Source organism: Ascaphus truei, chromosome 1 (assembly GCF_040206685.1).
Source record: "Ascaphus truei isolate aAscTru1 chromosome 1, aAscTru1.hap1, whole genome shotgun sequence".
NCBI lineage: Eukaryota > Metazoa > Chordata > Amphibia > Anura > Ascaphidae > Ascaphus > Ascaphus truei.
In genome coordinates this window covers 441,227,957-441,244,873 of record NC_134483.1, presented here as the reverse complement: position 1 = coordinate 441,244,873, position 16,917 = coordinate 441,227,957, and the positions used below count along the sequence as shown (strand labels likewise).

Here is a 16,917-nt window from a genome sequence, read left to right as displayed (position 1 = left end):
CCTCTCCCCATTCTGTCTCTGTCCCTCTCCCCATTCTGTCTCTGTCCCTCTCCCCATTCTGTCTCTGTCCCTCTCCCCATTCTGTCTCTGTCCCTCTCCCCATTCTGTCTCTGTCCCTCTCCCCATTCTGTCTCTGTCCCTCTCCCCATTCTGTCTCTGTCCCTCTCCCCATTCTGTCTCTGTCCCTCTCCCTATTCTGTCTCTGTCCCTCTCCCCATTCTGTCTCTGTCCCTCTGCCCATTCTGTCTAACTCGCTCGCTCCCCATGCTGTGTCTGACTCGCTCGCTCCCCATGCTGTGTCTGACTCGCTCGCTCTCCATGCTGTGTCTGACTCGCTCGCTCCCCATGCTGTGTCTGACTCGCTCGCTCCCCATGCTGTGTCTGACTCGCTCGCTCCCCATGCTGTGTCTGTCTCTCTCTCTCCCCATTCTGGATCCTACCTGTCACTGTGGAACATGGGTGGGGGGAGAAGCCATCTTGAGCCCTTGCAACAAACACCAGAAGCTCTCACTGACTCACTTTCGGGTCTCACTGCTGGGGCTCCGCTAAAGCTAACTCTGCCCCACCCTCTGCAGCTCAAAGCCGGCCTCCGCTCTCCTCCTGCTCTCCTTATTGCCCCCCCCTGCTTTGATGGTCAAAACCGGGACAGTCAGAAAAAAAATGGGACATTTTAAAGAATGTGGGGCAGCCGGGACAAACCTTAAAAAAATGACTGTCCCGGCTAAACCGGGACATCGGGTCACCCTATTTAGGACTCCTAAAGTTGTTGTACCTTTTACTTTCAGTTTTGTTTTCTTCTTTGTGTTTTTCATTATCACTAAAATGTAAATGTGTTGGAAATCATACAGCAAGCAGCTGTGACATTTAAAAGGTTTGTGTGTTTAGTATGTAAATGGTGACGTTATAGAGAGGTTCTCCGTACACTCCAACAGATTGAATTTACAGAATTGTTATTCATTCGCATGGTGAATGACCAACATCCTTTCCTCAGGGTTAGGCTGCTGTGACTGACATGTTGGTCTTACACCATGCGGTTGAATAAAATAATTTTGTTGGGAGAACCGCTTTACTTTCACCTTGTGCTAATGACAAATGACGGTTTGTCTCCTGGTGCACCCGGTAACCTCTGTCTAACTTTAACTATTTGGAGTTTTTCATTATTGTTTGAACGCCAAAAGTGGGCATTTTTTTCAAAGCTTTAATATCCAAATGCCACGTAACATGCCAAGTGAACTTGGGCAGCATTTTAAACATGTACATTATGGGTTCGTTTTTAATAGTCAGCTCTTTATGCCATGCGTTGCTGTGCAATTTATGATAAGACCCCCATTGTCAGCGGGGTTAGTGTAGACAAAGCACTATACCTTTGTAATATTTGGTACTCCAGTAACAGATATAAGCATCAGGACTAGTCTATATTAGACATCCAATACCGAAGTCATAAATGTGGTGGCTGAACAGGTGTGATTTCTGACCACAGTTAAGCAGGCTCAGTTTTGACACCAACGATGGACTAAATCCATATTCCATAATCCAAATCCATATTCCTGCGGTGACATTCCAGCGATAGGAAAGTGCGTTCCAGTGTTGATAGCCGGTAAAGGGATGCAAGTTACAATAAATGAGGCAAATACAAACTAAAATAAACGTCATTTATAAAACATATTGGCAAATAATTATCTCTTGCTGTGTATCTTTTTTTTTTTTTCAACTTCAAATTTTTATTGAATTTTTTCATATCAAATTAAACATTGCATATTTAGAACTTTCAAACGGGAAAAAAAAATATTCTTAACAAAATTGTAACATGTTATCTGTTTGTAAACAAGCAAAAAAAACAACCAAAAGACACAAAAAAAAAGGGGGCGGGGGGAGGCGGATAACAGGTGTGAGAACTCTGCTTCTGTTATTTTACTATTACTCCTATTCTTACCCATATTTCATTTATCTCTATCATTGCCAGATTGTGGTTCTCTCTACTCCTGGGATGTCTGTCTGGGCCAACCACGGCGTCCAGACTTTTATAAATTTGGCGCCAGTGTCATTAACCAAACTCGTTAATTTTTCCATCTGGCAAATATACCACATTCTATTCCTAATCTGGGGGATATTTGGAATCTCTGCTTGTTTCCACGGTGCCGTGATCGCGGACCTCGTGGCTGTTGCTAAATGCATAATCAATTTGTTACCTGTTTTGGAAAGGCCCAGCCAAGGTCTATTCAAAAGGAATATCCATGGATCCGGAGGAATAGTGAGGTCAAAATTAAAACATTTGAACAAATTAGATCAGACAAAGAGAGACCCCATACGGAATTTTTTAGATACCTTCAGATCAGAGCATTCTATAATAAACATTCTCCCTTTCCCCCATTGACTACGTTTGAAAAGCTCTGTCTAAGAGAGACAAATAGAAAGGGACTTATATCGCAGATGTATAAAGAAGTGGTCGGTTCAAACTCTACAGAAAATTATAAATTACCTTATATGGTTAAATGGGAAGCAGATCTGGGAGAAGAGGTGAGCGAAGAAGATTGGTTGGCTATTGTAATAGCAGCAGCTAAAAGCTCGATATGCACTACTTTAAAGGAGAACGCATATAAAGTCCTTATGAGGTGGTATCTCACTCCACAGAAATTAGCAAGGTTTGACCAGGATGCTCTCCTCTGTGCCCAAGACAGTGTGGAGCATCGACGAACCTGTTACACATGTTGTGGTCTTGTCCTCGGATAGTCCCATTATGGACACAAATTAGACATTGGCTTCAGAGGATTTTTGATCTTGGTGTGTATCTTTAACCTGTAATGTTCTCTCTTTCAATATTATTTAATGAAGGTATTTGTCATTATTTTTTTGTGTGCTTTTTTTGCTAGCGAAAGTGGTTTTAACGCTAGATTATCATTTAAATTGACAAAATGCTACCTGCCGTGTATTACATGCTTTTCTCTATTCTCTGTCGTAGGCCCCCTAGGCTCATGGGAGAAGGTTTTGTGGTCATGCAGTCTAATGATGTTGACATCTACTACTACATGGATGAGCCAGGTAATCTGCTGCTGAAGGATATAAATAGCTGCAGATATAAATAATTGGCTTTACAGTTAATCCATTTCAGAGATGGATGTAATGTTGTCACTTTATATATCCTGTCAAATGTGCTTCTCTGATGTGCGGAATGAGCGTCAACTTGAAACTAATTCAGGATCACTTTGCTGATGGACTTTTTCTTCACTTTGCCTATTCCTATCTCCCCTCCTCCCGCCCCCCCCCCCCCCCCCCTACCAGCAGCTCCTCCATACTGAAGCTTTGCAGTTTTCTTAGAGGGTTAAGTTGAGCTTTATATATGGATTTCCGCGCTCGCGCTGTCTCATGTGTTTGTGATGAACTGCGGATCTCTTGCAGCCGTCCGCAGGGGGTGCTCCACAATCTCCTAAAACGTGAGACCCCCTTAAAGGAGCTCACAATGCAGCCAAAGAGAAAAGAGGTGGCAAGCGCACTGAGAAGGAAACCGGACCATACATTACATAATGATAAAAATACATTTCAATATAACAGAATAAGACTTGCAACTAGCTTTAAATGGTGCGAGTGGTGACCGGGAGATCCGGAAATGCAGCCGAAGGAGAAGATGTACCATGTCCGGACCCGTGGAACTCCGTCACCTGTATGTATTCCTCTCTCCTACCGATCACTGCTCCACCAATAGCAACTCACGTAGCAGCGCCTCGTGACCTCTACATACAGCTGACGTAGTTCCTGCTTCATCTGGCTGGAGTGAAGGTTTCTTAACAGGTTACATTTTTAAAATAGATTGTGCAATTTTTTTTAGGAATTATGATTCTGTTCATTAGCTTCATATTTGTATTGCTTCAAATATAGTACAGAGTGAAACTTGTTGAATTCCTTTAAAGGGCTTGTTCCAGAAGTGTCAGGGGAAAACGTTGAAGATGACGCCAGCACAGAAGATGCAAAGCTGCAAGACCTGCCCCCATGTTGGGGTTTAGACATTGTTTGTGGAAAGGGAACAGACTTTAACTACGGGCCCTGGGCTGATAGACAGAGGTATGTCTAAAATTTGTTAGAGGAGGGGAGAAACACAAGACACAAACGGCTTTTTCTTGAAGCTTACTAAAACCACAGTGAACCTCTGTTATTCACACACTGTTCTCTAATTCCATTAGATGGTCAAAGTGTAGTGCACCCTCCATAGAATTTTTTTTGTGAAACGGTGCAGATTGACGCACACAGTGAGATTTATATATATATATATATAAAAAAAAAATGACGTATTGGTATAAATAATATACTTGCAGTCATACTCACCCCACGTCCCCTCACACCCCAATTCCCTCATCCTCTCACCCCCTCCACTCATCTCATCCTCCTTCCTCTTATTCTCTCCTTCTCTCTCATTCACTCTGTCTGTTCCCTCTCATTTTCTCTCCCAATCCCTCTCATTTTCTCTCCCCCAATCCCTCTAATTTTCTCTCCACCAATCCCTTTCATTTACTCCCCCCCATATCCCTCTTTTTCTCTCCCTCCCCACCCCTCTCCTTTTCTCTCCCTCCTCATCCCTCTTTCTCTCCCCATCCCTCTTTTTCTTTCCCCAATCCCCATTTTTCTCTCCCCCATCCCTTTCATATTTTCTCCCAATCCCTCTCATATTCTCTCCCTCACCCTCCCTCTCATATTCTCTCCCTCCCTCTCATATTCTCTCCCTCCCTTTCATATTCTCTCCCTCCCTTTCATATTTTCTCCCTCCTCATCCCTCTTTTTCTCTTCCCATCCCTCTTTTTCTCTTCCCATCCCTCTTTTTCTCTTCCCATCCCTCTTTTTCTCTCCCATCCCTCTTTTCCTCTTCCCATCCCTCTTTTTCTCTTCCCATCCCTCTTTTTCTCTTCCCATCCCTCTTTTTCTCTTCCCATCCCTCCTTTTTCTCTCCCCCATCCCTCTCATATTCTCTCCCCATCCCTCTCATATTCTCTCCCCATCCCTCTCATTTTCATTCTCTCCCCATCTCTCTCATTTTCATTCTCTCCCCATCTCTCTCATTTTCATTCTCTCTCGATCCCTCTCATTTTCTTTCCCTCCCCATCCCTCTCATTTTCTCTCCTTCCCCATCTGTCTCATTTTCTCCCCCACAGAACAACCACAGAAACACACACCAGGACAAATACACAGAGACTCATGACATCACGTCTCTTTGCTCCACGCTATTTCTTCCACCGTGGCCCTTCCCCCAAGCTCCTGACACCTGCATCTTGATTGGCTGTATTACACAGCAGCAGCCAATCAGGATGGAGGAAACTGCTAAGCCCCCTAGCAACTGCCCTGCTCACGCTATGATCGGAGAAAGTCTGCGGCCCCAAGTCGGCCAGATCACTAAGTCCCGAGAGGTAATCATACATGTCCAGAGAGGTAATACCGGACCCATACATGTCCAGAAAGGTAATACCGGACCCATACATGTCCAGAGTGGTAATACTGGACCCATACATGTCCAGAAAGGTAATACCGGACCCATACATGTCCAGTATTCCCTAATTTTTTACTGGACAGTGTCCAAATACAGGAAAGTCCGGTTTATTACCGGCCACCTGGCAACCCCAATACCAGCAGGAGGACAGTAGTTATCCTGATGCCATACCACTTTCCACAATCTCCATCTTTACATATTTTTCCTCATTCCCATTTCCTTCCTTCCTTATTAGTTTAATTCTCACATCATAATCTAAATTGTTTTGTAGAAACCTCAGTGCCCTGAAGTGGTAAAATGTTAATTTTCTGCTTTCCTTCTTTACTTTTACTTTTTTAGGGACTGTTTGTGGAGATTTTTCTTCCCCCCAGACTACCAGGTTATGAAAGTTTCAGAAATGGCCGAGCCTGGAAAGCTGAGGCAGATACAGGCATTTGAACTAAGGATGAACATCATTGCAAATGCTACTATAGATCTGCTTTTTACCAAAAACAGGGTAAGGATGTTTCATAATCAGTACTGTACTGTAGGTAAATAATGGTATAATATAAATTGACTAAATAGCACATCTGTAAATGTTCTGGTTATGTCTGGAAAATTTAGAACAGTAGATAGAGAAGATGCGCTCCCAAAAGTGAAACCATATTAAATACAAGTGAAAGAAGATAGTGAGAGACCCACCACCAAGTGATAGTGAAAGTGCTTTATAATTTTGTTAAATGGTGAATTCGCAGATATGATAAATAAAAATGTGAAATCAATTATTTGGAAGTTGATGTGACGAAGTAGAGAATAGTTATCCAAATGTAGTGCTTATACCCCAAATCACTCGTATATACCAAAAGGTGCATCACGTCATAAGACAGTGTACATACCGTATATTAAATAAAAACCTAGTGTCTAAAAAGTGTAACTCAAAATCAGCAAGTGAATCCTATTACTCAGATCATTCAATGTGAATAAAAGGTCCAAAAGGTAGTTAATTCTTCATTTCTCTTGAGACATCCAGTCTCTCCTTGGTCAGTGTTCCTTCATTCTTCTGACCTGTGGTCACCAACATCTTCTGCCTCCGTCCTCCGTCGTGACGCATGTAAAGGAGAGAATCGCAGAAATATGCCAATAGGGAAGTACAACTCAACCCCGTTATAGCGCGATCCGCTACAACGCATATCCGCTTATAACGTGGTCTGAGCGTGGCTCCCGATTTTAAAACTTTGTGTAATTTTTTCCATATGTTCTGTGACTATAGTTGTGTACTGTAAAGTTATTTAGAAGCATGACAGGATTTTCATTATATGAACATTTACCAGAAATAAGTTGGGCTGTTTTCTTTTACAGGAAACAAATGCAGTACATGTAAATGTGTGGGCAGGATCTTATTTGGAAGTAAATATCCCCATGACCGTTTCTGAAAATGGTAAGAAATTTATGTAGGTTAATGTCAATAATTGTGTAGTGTTCAATATAATGGAGAGTATTTGCCCATAAAGGTATTTTCCTTTCCTTCGGCCTCGTACCTTAGCTTTTTGCGTGACAATAACTTTGGAGCAATATAGGGGGAAAAGACCTTGGACCTGATGCATGCGCAGATGTGACCAGTGGCTGTAAAACACAAGAGATATACAGTACAATCAGTGCTTGCTTTCTGTATTAGATTTCAGTGTTTGATACTCAGTTTCTTCTTTTGTTTCTTTTAAGCTCTTTTTGCTACCAGAGCCCCGGCAAGGAAGGACAGTGCCACGTCTTGCTGGATTTTTATGGCTTGAAAAGCAGCTACATAAACTTTAGTTGAACTTCTTAAACCAGTCAATTGAACTGTGCACCTCGGTTAAGGAAAACCAAACCAATTACATTTTGATTAACCTTTATGATATTTTTTGTTTTGTTTGTGTCAATTAGGTTATTCCCCGACCATTAAAGGGCAGTTGCTACATGTTGACACCACGACTAGCATGCAGTTCAGGACCCTGCTAGAAGCAGAAATGTTAGCCGTAAGTTCAAATGACCTGATTGTTGTTTCTTTTATTTTAGCATGGTCAATTATCTATTAGATTAATTTTTTGCTGCCAGTGTGCGTATCAGTATGAATTTGCATGTGAACAATAAACAATGTAGTTTGTCCAATGAAACAAATAACATTCTACTGTAGTATCGTCAGTGTTATCATAGCCTGAAGTTGAATCCAATTCTTTATTTTACTCCTGCTTTACATGGGATAAGAGTTTTTATCATGCCTTTATACTTGTGTTTAAATAAATTATGCAAACTTTTTCACTTTAAAGTCAATTTTTTACTAAGTGGAGGGGGCTTTTCAGCACAGTGTCAGTGTGTTCTGGTGAATGGAAGCTCTTTGTTCACTGTCTAAGTTGTGCCCACATACAGTGGCAAGAAAAAGTTTGTGAACCCCAATGATAATTACGGGAATTCCATAGTTTTTCTATGATAACATTCTTAACGCAAAAACAGTATTTTCTTAAATATTCAATAGGGTTTATATTAACCAATTCCATGTCTTTTGAAACAAAATGTTGCGTAATTAAGAGTAAGGATAAGTGCAAAAGTGAGTGAAACCCTGCTTTTATCAGATAAGTTAAAGGGGATAATTAGAATCGGGTGTTTAAGTAATTAGGTAGATTTCCAGGTGTGAATTCGGGAGGCCTCACCCTATATAAAGATCAGAAACTTTGTGAGTTTGGTCTTCATTATACAGGTGTGTGGAAACATGTCATGCCATGATCAAAAGTAATCTTTAAGGACCTCAGAATAGCAGTTATTTATGCTCATCAGTCTGGAAAATGTTACAAAACAATTTCTAAGGGTTTGCGACTCCACCAATCCACTGTCGGACAGATAGTCTAGAAATGGAGAAAGTTCAAGACCACAGTGTCAGTCGTCATACCAAAATCTCTCTAAGAACAAACTGGCAAATCATCCTGGAAGTCACAAAGAAGCCCATGGTAACATCCACGGATCTGCAGGCCACTCTCTCACCTTGGTTAATGTGAGTATTTATGACTCAACTTCAAAAAAAGACTGATCAAAAATGGTTTTCATGGAAGGATAGCCAGGAGGAAACTAGTACTCTAAAAAAAGACACTGCTGCCAATCTGAATTTTGTAAAAGAGCACATAGATGACCCACAAGACTTCTGGAACAATGTTCAGACGACTTAAAGATAGTATTTCTTGGCTTAAATGAGAAACTTTATGTTTGCCGTAAACCAAACACTGTCTTCGAACAGAAGAACCTTATCCCAACCGTCAAACATGGTGGTGGGAGTGTGATGGTTGGGGGCTGCTTTGCTGCCTCAGGACCTGGACGGCTTGCCATCATTGACACAACTGTGAATTTTGCATTGTATCAAAAGCTTCTAGAGGAGAATGTCAGGCCATCCATCCGTAAACTGAAGCGAAAGTGGGTCATGCAGCAAGAAATTATCCTAAACATACAAGCAAACATACAACAAAAGAATGGCTGCAGAAGAAGAAATTCTGCAATTTAGAATGGCCTAGTCAAAGTGGACCTGAAGCGAGCTGTCCATGCAAGGAAGCCCTCAAATGTCACTGAGTTGAAGCAGTTCTGTAAGGAGGAATGGGGCCAAATTCCTCAAAACCGATGTGAGAGACTGACCAGCAGTTACAGGAAAAGCATAGTTGGTCATTGCTGCTCAAAGGAGATGCCACCAGGTACTGAATCTAAAGGTTTACATACTTTTTCACACATGGACGTTGAATAATTTGTGGATAAATAATGTTGAAAAAGGATCATGTTTTTGTCTCATTTGTTTGATCAGGTTATCTTTATCTATTATTAGGACTTGGATTAAGTTCTAATGAAATATGTGAAAATCTGGAGGGGTTCACAAACATTTTCTTACCATTGTAAGTACTGTATTCTGTTATTAATAATCTTCTCTTTATTTGCAGTTTCATATAAATGCTAGCTTCCCCAAGGTTTGGAACATGCCACAGACATGGCAATGCGAACTTGAGGTTTACAAGGCGACATACCACTTTATCTTTGCCCAAAAAAACTTCTTCACAGGTAAATACCTGAATTTACGTCTAGGTTTCACTGGTTTGTTGCGTGTTTCCTTTATGGGAAAAAATTCAAACATGTACGAAACACATTTTTTTAATGTGTGATGGACTGGTGACAATATTTCTAATATGGGCAAAGACAGGTGATTTTCTAAACCTTTTTAGCATTGAATATCTCTGCAATCTGCTTTCTATCCATTGAGGCTATTCAACTATGTTGATAAGTGGACTTGATTCAAAGATGACTAACTCAATATGGTGGGTGCCTGGTAGGTTAAAAATGGGGCAATATTTGACTGTACTATGTGTTAATGAAATTTGCATGTCAAGAACACCTATTAAAGGGTGCCGATGAAGGAGGTTCTCAAACTTCTCATCGGGATCCACTGTCAACACTCGGTTTTAGGAATATCCAATATAGATTGGCACAGGTGAACAAACCTAGTTTTCATATGAAGAATTTTCATTTGCCTTCATGTTATAAATAGAGAACAGCGCTGTCTTGCGTGCTGGAGTGCGTTTGATCCGGTGAGGGAAAGTAGAAATGGACCGAGGGGAGGAATGGTAGAAGGTCCATCAGGGAATAGTATGGGGTCCTGGAGGCTGCATTGCAACAGTTTAACCTTCGAGTAAAACCCCACTAATAAAGTCCCGTTAAGTAAGAAAATCCAATCCGTTGGAGGTAGAATAAATCTTCCTACCTCCTAATGTAGATCCTCTAGTGAAGCTTGGATCTTGTGGTTGTGAAAACCGCTCGTCTGCGGTGGTGTAGAAGCCTCCCCCTCCCTCCCTCCCCCCCCTCTCCTCTTTCCATGTGCCATCGAAACCAGAAGGTAACAGCAAATCTGCAATGGAGGTTTGGGGCACTCACGGAAAGCCTAAGCGGACAAAAGCAGGGAACCCAGGTAGTGGAAAAAACGTAAAGGCTGTATTTGAACATTAAAAGAGTGGCAGTCTCAAAATAGTGTCCTGTTCACTCTCACGCAGTAACATTTAAATTTAGTTGTGGTGTAAAAATGTATACATTTCTATTGGGGGGGGGGGGGGGGTGTGTGAAGTTGTAATCCTATTTTATAATTGTTAGAGAGGCAAAACGTAAAAAAACACAATTTTTTTAAAATCAGTTCTGTAGTATTTGATAATAGTCTGCATTTTTTTTCTTTTTAACTCCCAATGCCATATTTTTTAAATGTACTGCTCATTCTGTGGTTGCTACAGCAACGATTTAGAAACTCATATTCACTCGCTCTTTTGAAACAGGCTATGACACAGACCTTTTTCGCTCTGCCCTTTGGCAATAAAGTATCGCAAACAGATCTATTGCTGTGTACCAAACTGCAGACTGTCTATTGCGCTGAAAGATGTGTAACACTTGGTAATATAATGTTACATATCAGCTGCAGCATCTCGCAGACTGCAACACAAAGGTAGAAGGCAGCCATTTTGTTAGGCACACAATCACGATTTTTACAGATTTATAACATGAGTACCAAATGATTGCAGCTTGGGTAATAATATAGAATTATACAGTGTAACATGCATTACATGGAAAAATGTATTTAAAAAAAAAAAAAAAGGAAGGGAGGGGTGTAGTATTGCTGCTTTGAGCTTCCCCTTTCTTTGGCTAATGATGTCAGCATAATTAAGTACAGTACAATATGTTTGCATTAAGTGTTGGAGGAGACATCATTACTTTATTGTCCACTATTCAAAATGCTGTAAAACTGCTTGTTAATGCAGAGGAACCTCAAATGAGTGGACAGTGCTTCAGAGGTTTTCCTGACATGAAGAAGCCAGCTCGCAGCATATTGAAAAAGGACCATAGAGTAATACCCTGAACGTTTCCCTAATTCTTTGTATGCAGAAGTAATATTTTAAGCAGCAATCCGTGCGGTTCGTGATTTTAAATGAAAAAAAGAAGCTTGCTGCTCTGTGGTGCCCAGTTTCGCGGTCTGGCACCCTGCAAAAAATGGCCGCTGGTTCAGGGCTTTAGTGTTGTGGCCAATAGTAAATAATGATATTGCGGCTTTCTATTGGTGACCCTGTCGTCCATGTTTGTAGTTTATTTAGAAGACAATAAAACATTGTGTAGGTGCTCGTGAAATGGGGAGTCCCTGGAGGACTAGTGATGAGATCTGAGGCACCCCCTGTTTAAGCAAGGTGGGTTTTTTTAACTCCATTTGGGGGGGGGGGGGGGGCTGTTGTTTTTAAGCACCACATTGCAGAATAAATATGATAATGTTTGCAGTGGTTGGTTTTCCTATGACATTGTTGAGTGATAATGCCCAGCACCTGTATAATTTTAGATCTAATTCAAGACTGGTCCAGTGACAGCGCACCAGATCTATTTTCTTTTGTCCCATATACCTGGAATTTAAAGATTACGTTTCATCAGTTTGAAATGATCTGGGCAGCAAATCAACAGAACTGGATTGACTGTTCTACTAAACAGCAAGAAAATGGTGAGGCCTCCCTGTTTGTGTCTATGATGAAGTATGTGACATGACACAGGATTACTCAGAGAAGCATTCCCTATTTCATGGGGGCTCAACTCCAGTCCTCAAGCCCCCCCAACAAGTCAGGTTATAAGGACTTCAGCACAGGTGGCTCAATCAGAGGCTCAGTCGAAGACTCGGCGTCTGATTGAGCCACCTGTGCTGAAGCAGGAATGTTCTGAAAACCTGACCTGTTGGGGGTTGAGGAGTGGAGTTGGGCATCCCTGCCCTATTTGATACATCCACCAGAGTACTGCATTATAAAGTAATTTTAAGTATAAATTTACCTTTCTTATGTTCTTAATTGCGTTTTGGTTTAGGAAATGGAGACACTTCAAGTCCTGTTTCCTCTAAGCGTAATCGAGCTTTGGTTATTTATCATACCGTTACTCTTCATTATACATCTTAAATGATGTATGTGTGATATAGTGCAGCATGTTAAGTTTCAAAACCACTGAGAAGAAACTACTGTTTAGAAGGTTTACTTTGAGGCCTGATATCTAGTCACTTCCATAAATGCACTTTTAGATTATTTAAATAAATAATCCTATGCGATCACATGTCCATACATGTCTGGCCCCCTGTCCACAGCAACCACTGAATGTTTGCATTCATGTTCTACATTAGCTTGCTGTACCTCAAAATACAGTAGATGACTGTGTATTTCCACAATACCACTTCTCAGATGAAGATATAACCTCTGTGCACGCGTGATTTTGTGATTGCTTGAAGGCTCTTTGAGACTTGACATTCACTTTCACTGGCTTTCTCCAATTAACCAAGCCCAAACACAGCAGTCACATTTAATAGTATACATGAGTATGTCTGCAATCTATTTTGTATTGTAGTGTGTTGTTCGTGGATGGGGAATTGAATCTCTTATTGATTATTTTCTTCCCCTCCAGTTTATAGAGGTTTTTTTTTATTTATTATAGTGTATCTTGCAGCCTGTGGAGAAACACTCAATATTGATTTCTCTCTGCCATTTACTGATTTTATACCAAGTACGTGCAATACCAGATTCTCTCTAAGGGTAGGTATCATTTTCTGCATTTTTATGTATAGCATGGTATGATTACACATTCTGTAGTGTTATGGAAATTATTTTGTAATACACTAGTACTACTGCAAAAAGTTTAGATTCGTCTTTAACCTACAGTATAGATCACTTTATTTTCTGCAGCATCACTGATCGCATTTCTTTAAAATAAAATTGAGATTTTTCCCAGCTTTATTTTAAAATAATGGACTTAAAATTCTGGTACCCGTATTGGTCCTGGAGAAAAGCAGGTTCAATGTAGGGTTTTGATACCTTTTAGCAGAGCGACATTAGAGCTCTTCACATAGTGTACAGAATTTGCAAAACCTTCAAGTGTACTGTGCACAGAACAGTTAGAAGGAATCATATACAGTATATTCTAATGGGAAGGGTACAGTGCACATGAAATATTGAGTCATCAAGTGGAGTGGTGACAAAAAGACACCAGCTAAGATACAGTAGGTAGGTAAATAGAAATGTGAGGTGTGTGTTTTTGTGTGCTCACACCTCTAAAATGTGAAGCAGGCAGTGGATTTAATGTTGGCATTGTCATCATAAATCAAGTAATTTGATTATAGACATTTGGTTTTAGAGTCCAGATGTTGAAAATAGCTTAATTTCAATGTTCCTCTCATGTTGTTTTTAAATATATATATAAAAAAAATATGTTCCTTTCAGTAGTAACCCTTTGAGTGCCACAAACGCCTCTGACACCGCGTGGACTGCTTTTGAAAGCAGAGGTCCTTGCAGTCGTCTTTCTGCACCGTTTCCCTTTACTTCAGACCGTGTCCTGCGCTCCAAAGCTGACAAAATAGCTTTCCTTGGGCATGACATAGCCTCCACGTTTAAAATACGAAAGTGCTACACTGCTTAGTTACAGAAAAAAGTTACAAAGACATACAATATAATAATGCAGTCCGTTTCACAACATAACTGGATATAAAGCAAAAGCCTGATACGCTACCACATAACAATATCAGATCCCTCCAGGAGGTCATAGGTCGTGCAGTTGACATTCTGAGAATTCACGTGTTTATTGGAATAAAACACCCCACTGTTAAATTCTACTTTTTGATAAAGAAAATAGATGGTTTTTAGCCTCAAACTTTGCTCCTGTTACGCGCAGTCCAAACGTTTGAGGGCGTGTCCGATTTTAACTCATCAATCTCATGTGACATTATTGGCTGGGGAAGAGTGTTTTTTCAACTCAAATCACGGAGTATAAAATACCCTATAATTCTCTGCCTTTCCCCCCTTCACCTGCCAACCATATTTCAATCTCAGGAATTTACCCAATGCCCTTTTCAGTTAACCTCTGTACATTACCTGGCACCCGTCACTATAATTTTAGACACATTGTTTTATTGGGACATTAATTACAAAACCACAGACAGGTATAAGATGTATTTTTTAAACTGAAAGTTAACTCTTTGGTTGCTGTACAATTAACACAGCTGAACAGAAAAATGGCATTAATGTGACAGTCCGGTAAAGGGATATTTTATAAAGGGTCTCTGAGATATAAATATTTGTGAGTTGACATCTGCTATTTAAATCTTTAATTTTAGGGAGGCGATGTGGACCTCCATTTGTTTCTCCCGGATTGCCACCCAAGTAAATATTCACTCCTCACCCTGGTGAAAGACTGTCATCCGAACAAAATCAGCCCAGACTCAGCAGAGAATCACAGCGCCCAAAAAACCTGCAAGCCAAAATGGAGAAATGTTACACAAGTAGGGTGAGATCCCTTTAAGCATCAGGATTCCTATCATTCAATGTGCTCTGCAATAGAAACCTTTTTATGTGTATAGCAGAATGATGTAGGGGTTTTTAGACCCATGTTCCTATCATGTTTTCTCTGTTAAGGGCTGATTGGGTGGAGTGCTGGACAGTCCCAACTGTAGTACTAATCATCGACTATACCTGGCATCCAATCTATCCCCAAAAGGCTGATGAACAACTGAAGCAGTCATGTAAGTGTACTTTTAATATGCGGCAATAGACTTTGAATTGATGTCTAGTGAAACAGCAGGCATACTGTAACCTCCAGTGTTAGGCGGCTTGACTAGCCCCCCCCTCCCCTGTATTTGGTAAATATACATAACTTCAACTATTAAACTAATAAAGTTAAATTAGTCTGTGCCGGTTATAGATATGACTTATACAGAGAGGGCCAAAACTCCCTACTGACAGTAAATTAGCTGCATTTTAACCTATTGTTTCCTTTGTGTTTAGTATCAGAAATGGAAGAATCAATGCTGTCTATGCTAAGACCTTCTCAGAAAGCATCAGAAAAAGTGTCCTCCTCTCCAGCAGCGTCCAGCAGACCTCCCCTTGACCCTTCAGAGCTGCCTCCGGATAAACTGCACATGGAGCTGGAGCTCTCCCCTGACTCGCAAGTTGTTTTCTACGGCCCTTTGTTGCGGACATTTCTATCAATAAAGGTATGAGCTTACTCGGTGATGCCCGGGCTTACTACTCCACACAACGAATTACTGCTGTTTCTGAAGAACATTCTTTATAACTACTTGAAAGAAACAGTCCCTCCAAATATTCGAAAAGAACATAAAAGAAAAATGGAATCACTTGGGTTTTATTGTGGGTTTATTACTTTGTTATAAGTCGCCTTAGAAATTATAAAGTAAACGTAGTTCAGGTCTTTGTATTGTGGCTGCTTTGCGTTTCGTTTTGAGACGAGGTAAAATGTTAAGTGTCACCGAGATGTGAGAATCTGCAAATATATATCCTATTGTGGCGGTATTGCAGATAGCATTTAAAGGAGCAATTCCCTCAACTCTTTTTAAGGGCATCCCTCCACTCCCTGCAGGTGTTGTCTACATCTCAAATAAGTCAGGGGGGAAAGTTCCTTTGAAAATACCAGCTACCTAGGATAGAAGGATCTGACCGAATAGAATCATATACAGCTTATAATTCCACCTTGGAGAGCCTATAAACCGTAAGAGACAAGCATGGGATTCTGCAAGACAAAATATTAACCATATAGTCTCCCTGATACAGTCGCCATTCTTTACACTCGCCACTCTTTCATGATGTATTTAAGTTAAAGTAGATTTTGGTTTGAACAGTGCTGTGTATAAAATGAACTGGGAGAGCTGCTAACGGATCATAAGATTTGTGCTTAGTTCCATTTCATTAGTACCAGGCTCATCAACACCTCTTAAAGTATGAGAGGTAGAGAGAACTCTTTTGGCAGTATTGCATGTTCATATCCAGTATTTATTTTTTCCTGACCTACTAATCTTAATGTAGCTAGTGTTCATTAGCACAGTCGCTGATAGCATTGAAGGTTGCTAGAATTCCTCTTTAAGGAAATCCTTCAGTCCCTCAGCAAGGGGGGGAAAACGGTCTATATGTTTCTCTCTCTCTCGCAGTTTTTCCATCTTAAGGTCGGGAAGTCATCACAGCACAATGCGTGGTATCACACCCGATCTGGAACTAACCGTAGCTGATTGGTGGCCGTAACTGGCAGAACGGGCACGATACCCAGCAACCCACTTTGATGACTCCCAGTCTACTTCTTCTTTTTTTTTCTAGAGACCTTAAAATGTACTCCTGTTACATGAAGGAGAACATTTGTTTTCATCCTATTATTGATTTTCTTTTTCATTCAATTTGTTTCCCCCTGTGTGTTCTCTGGGCCATATTTGCAGTGTGGGTTATAGACTCTCCCATGGTCTCCTTTCTATCACAATCATGTTATTCTCATGGTAATGATTGTTCATGTGTGTCCTCAAATCCTTTTTGCAACACTCTACAGGGAATATTTTTTCTATTTCTAGATACCGCTGGAGTAGGAATATATTAGTGGAATTAAAATCAGTGGGCTTGGAGTTGAAAGCATTATTGAAGCCT

The 16,917-nt window shown here is 40.7% G+C and overlaps 1 protein-coding gene across 14 annotated transcripts in view; it reads left to right on the top strand.

Moving 5' to 3' along the window:
- The window catches only part of BLTP1 (bridge-like lipid transfer protein family member 1), a 214,038-nt gene that overhangs the window by 69,277 nt on the left and 127,844 nt on the right, over positions 1-16,917 (top strand). For all 14 annotated transcript variants that reach the window (XM_075615910.1, XM_075615968.1, XM_075615957.1 and 11 more), the window contains exons 9-19: positions 2,960-3,039; positions 3,906-4,056; positions 5,810-5,966; positions 6,809-6,887; positions 7,370-7,461; positions 9,397-9,514; positions 11,817-11,972; positions 12,941-13,038; positions 14,613-14,782; positions 14,911-15,017; positions 15,280-15,488. In XM_075615910.1, the coding sequence (XP_075472025.1) occupies positions 2,960-3,039; positions 3,906-4,056; positions 5,810-5,966; positions 6,809-6,887; positions 7,370-7,461; positions 9,397-9,514; positions 11,817-11,972; positions 12,941-13,038; positions 14,613-14,782; positions 14,911-15,017; positions 15,280-15,488 (1,417 nt within the window). The remainder of the gene's footprint in view (positions 1-2,959; positions 3,040-3,905; positions 4,057-5,809; positions 5,967-6,808; positions 6,888-7,369; positions 7,462-9,396; positions 9,515-11,816; positions 11,973-12,940; positions 13,039-14,612; positions 14,783-14,910; positions 15,018-15,279; positions 15,489-16,917) is intronic.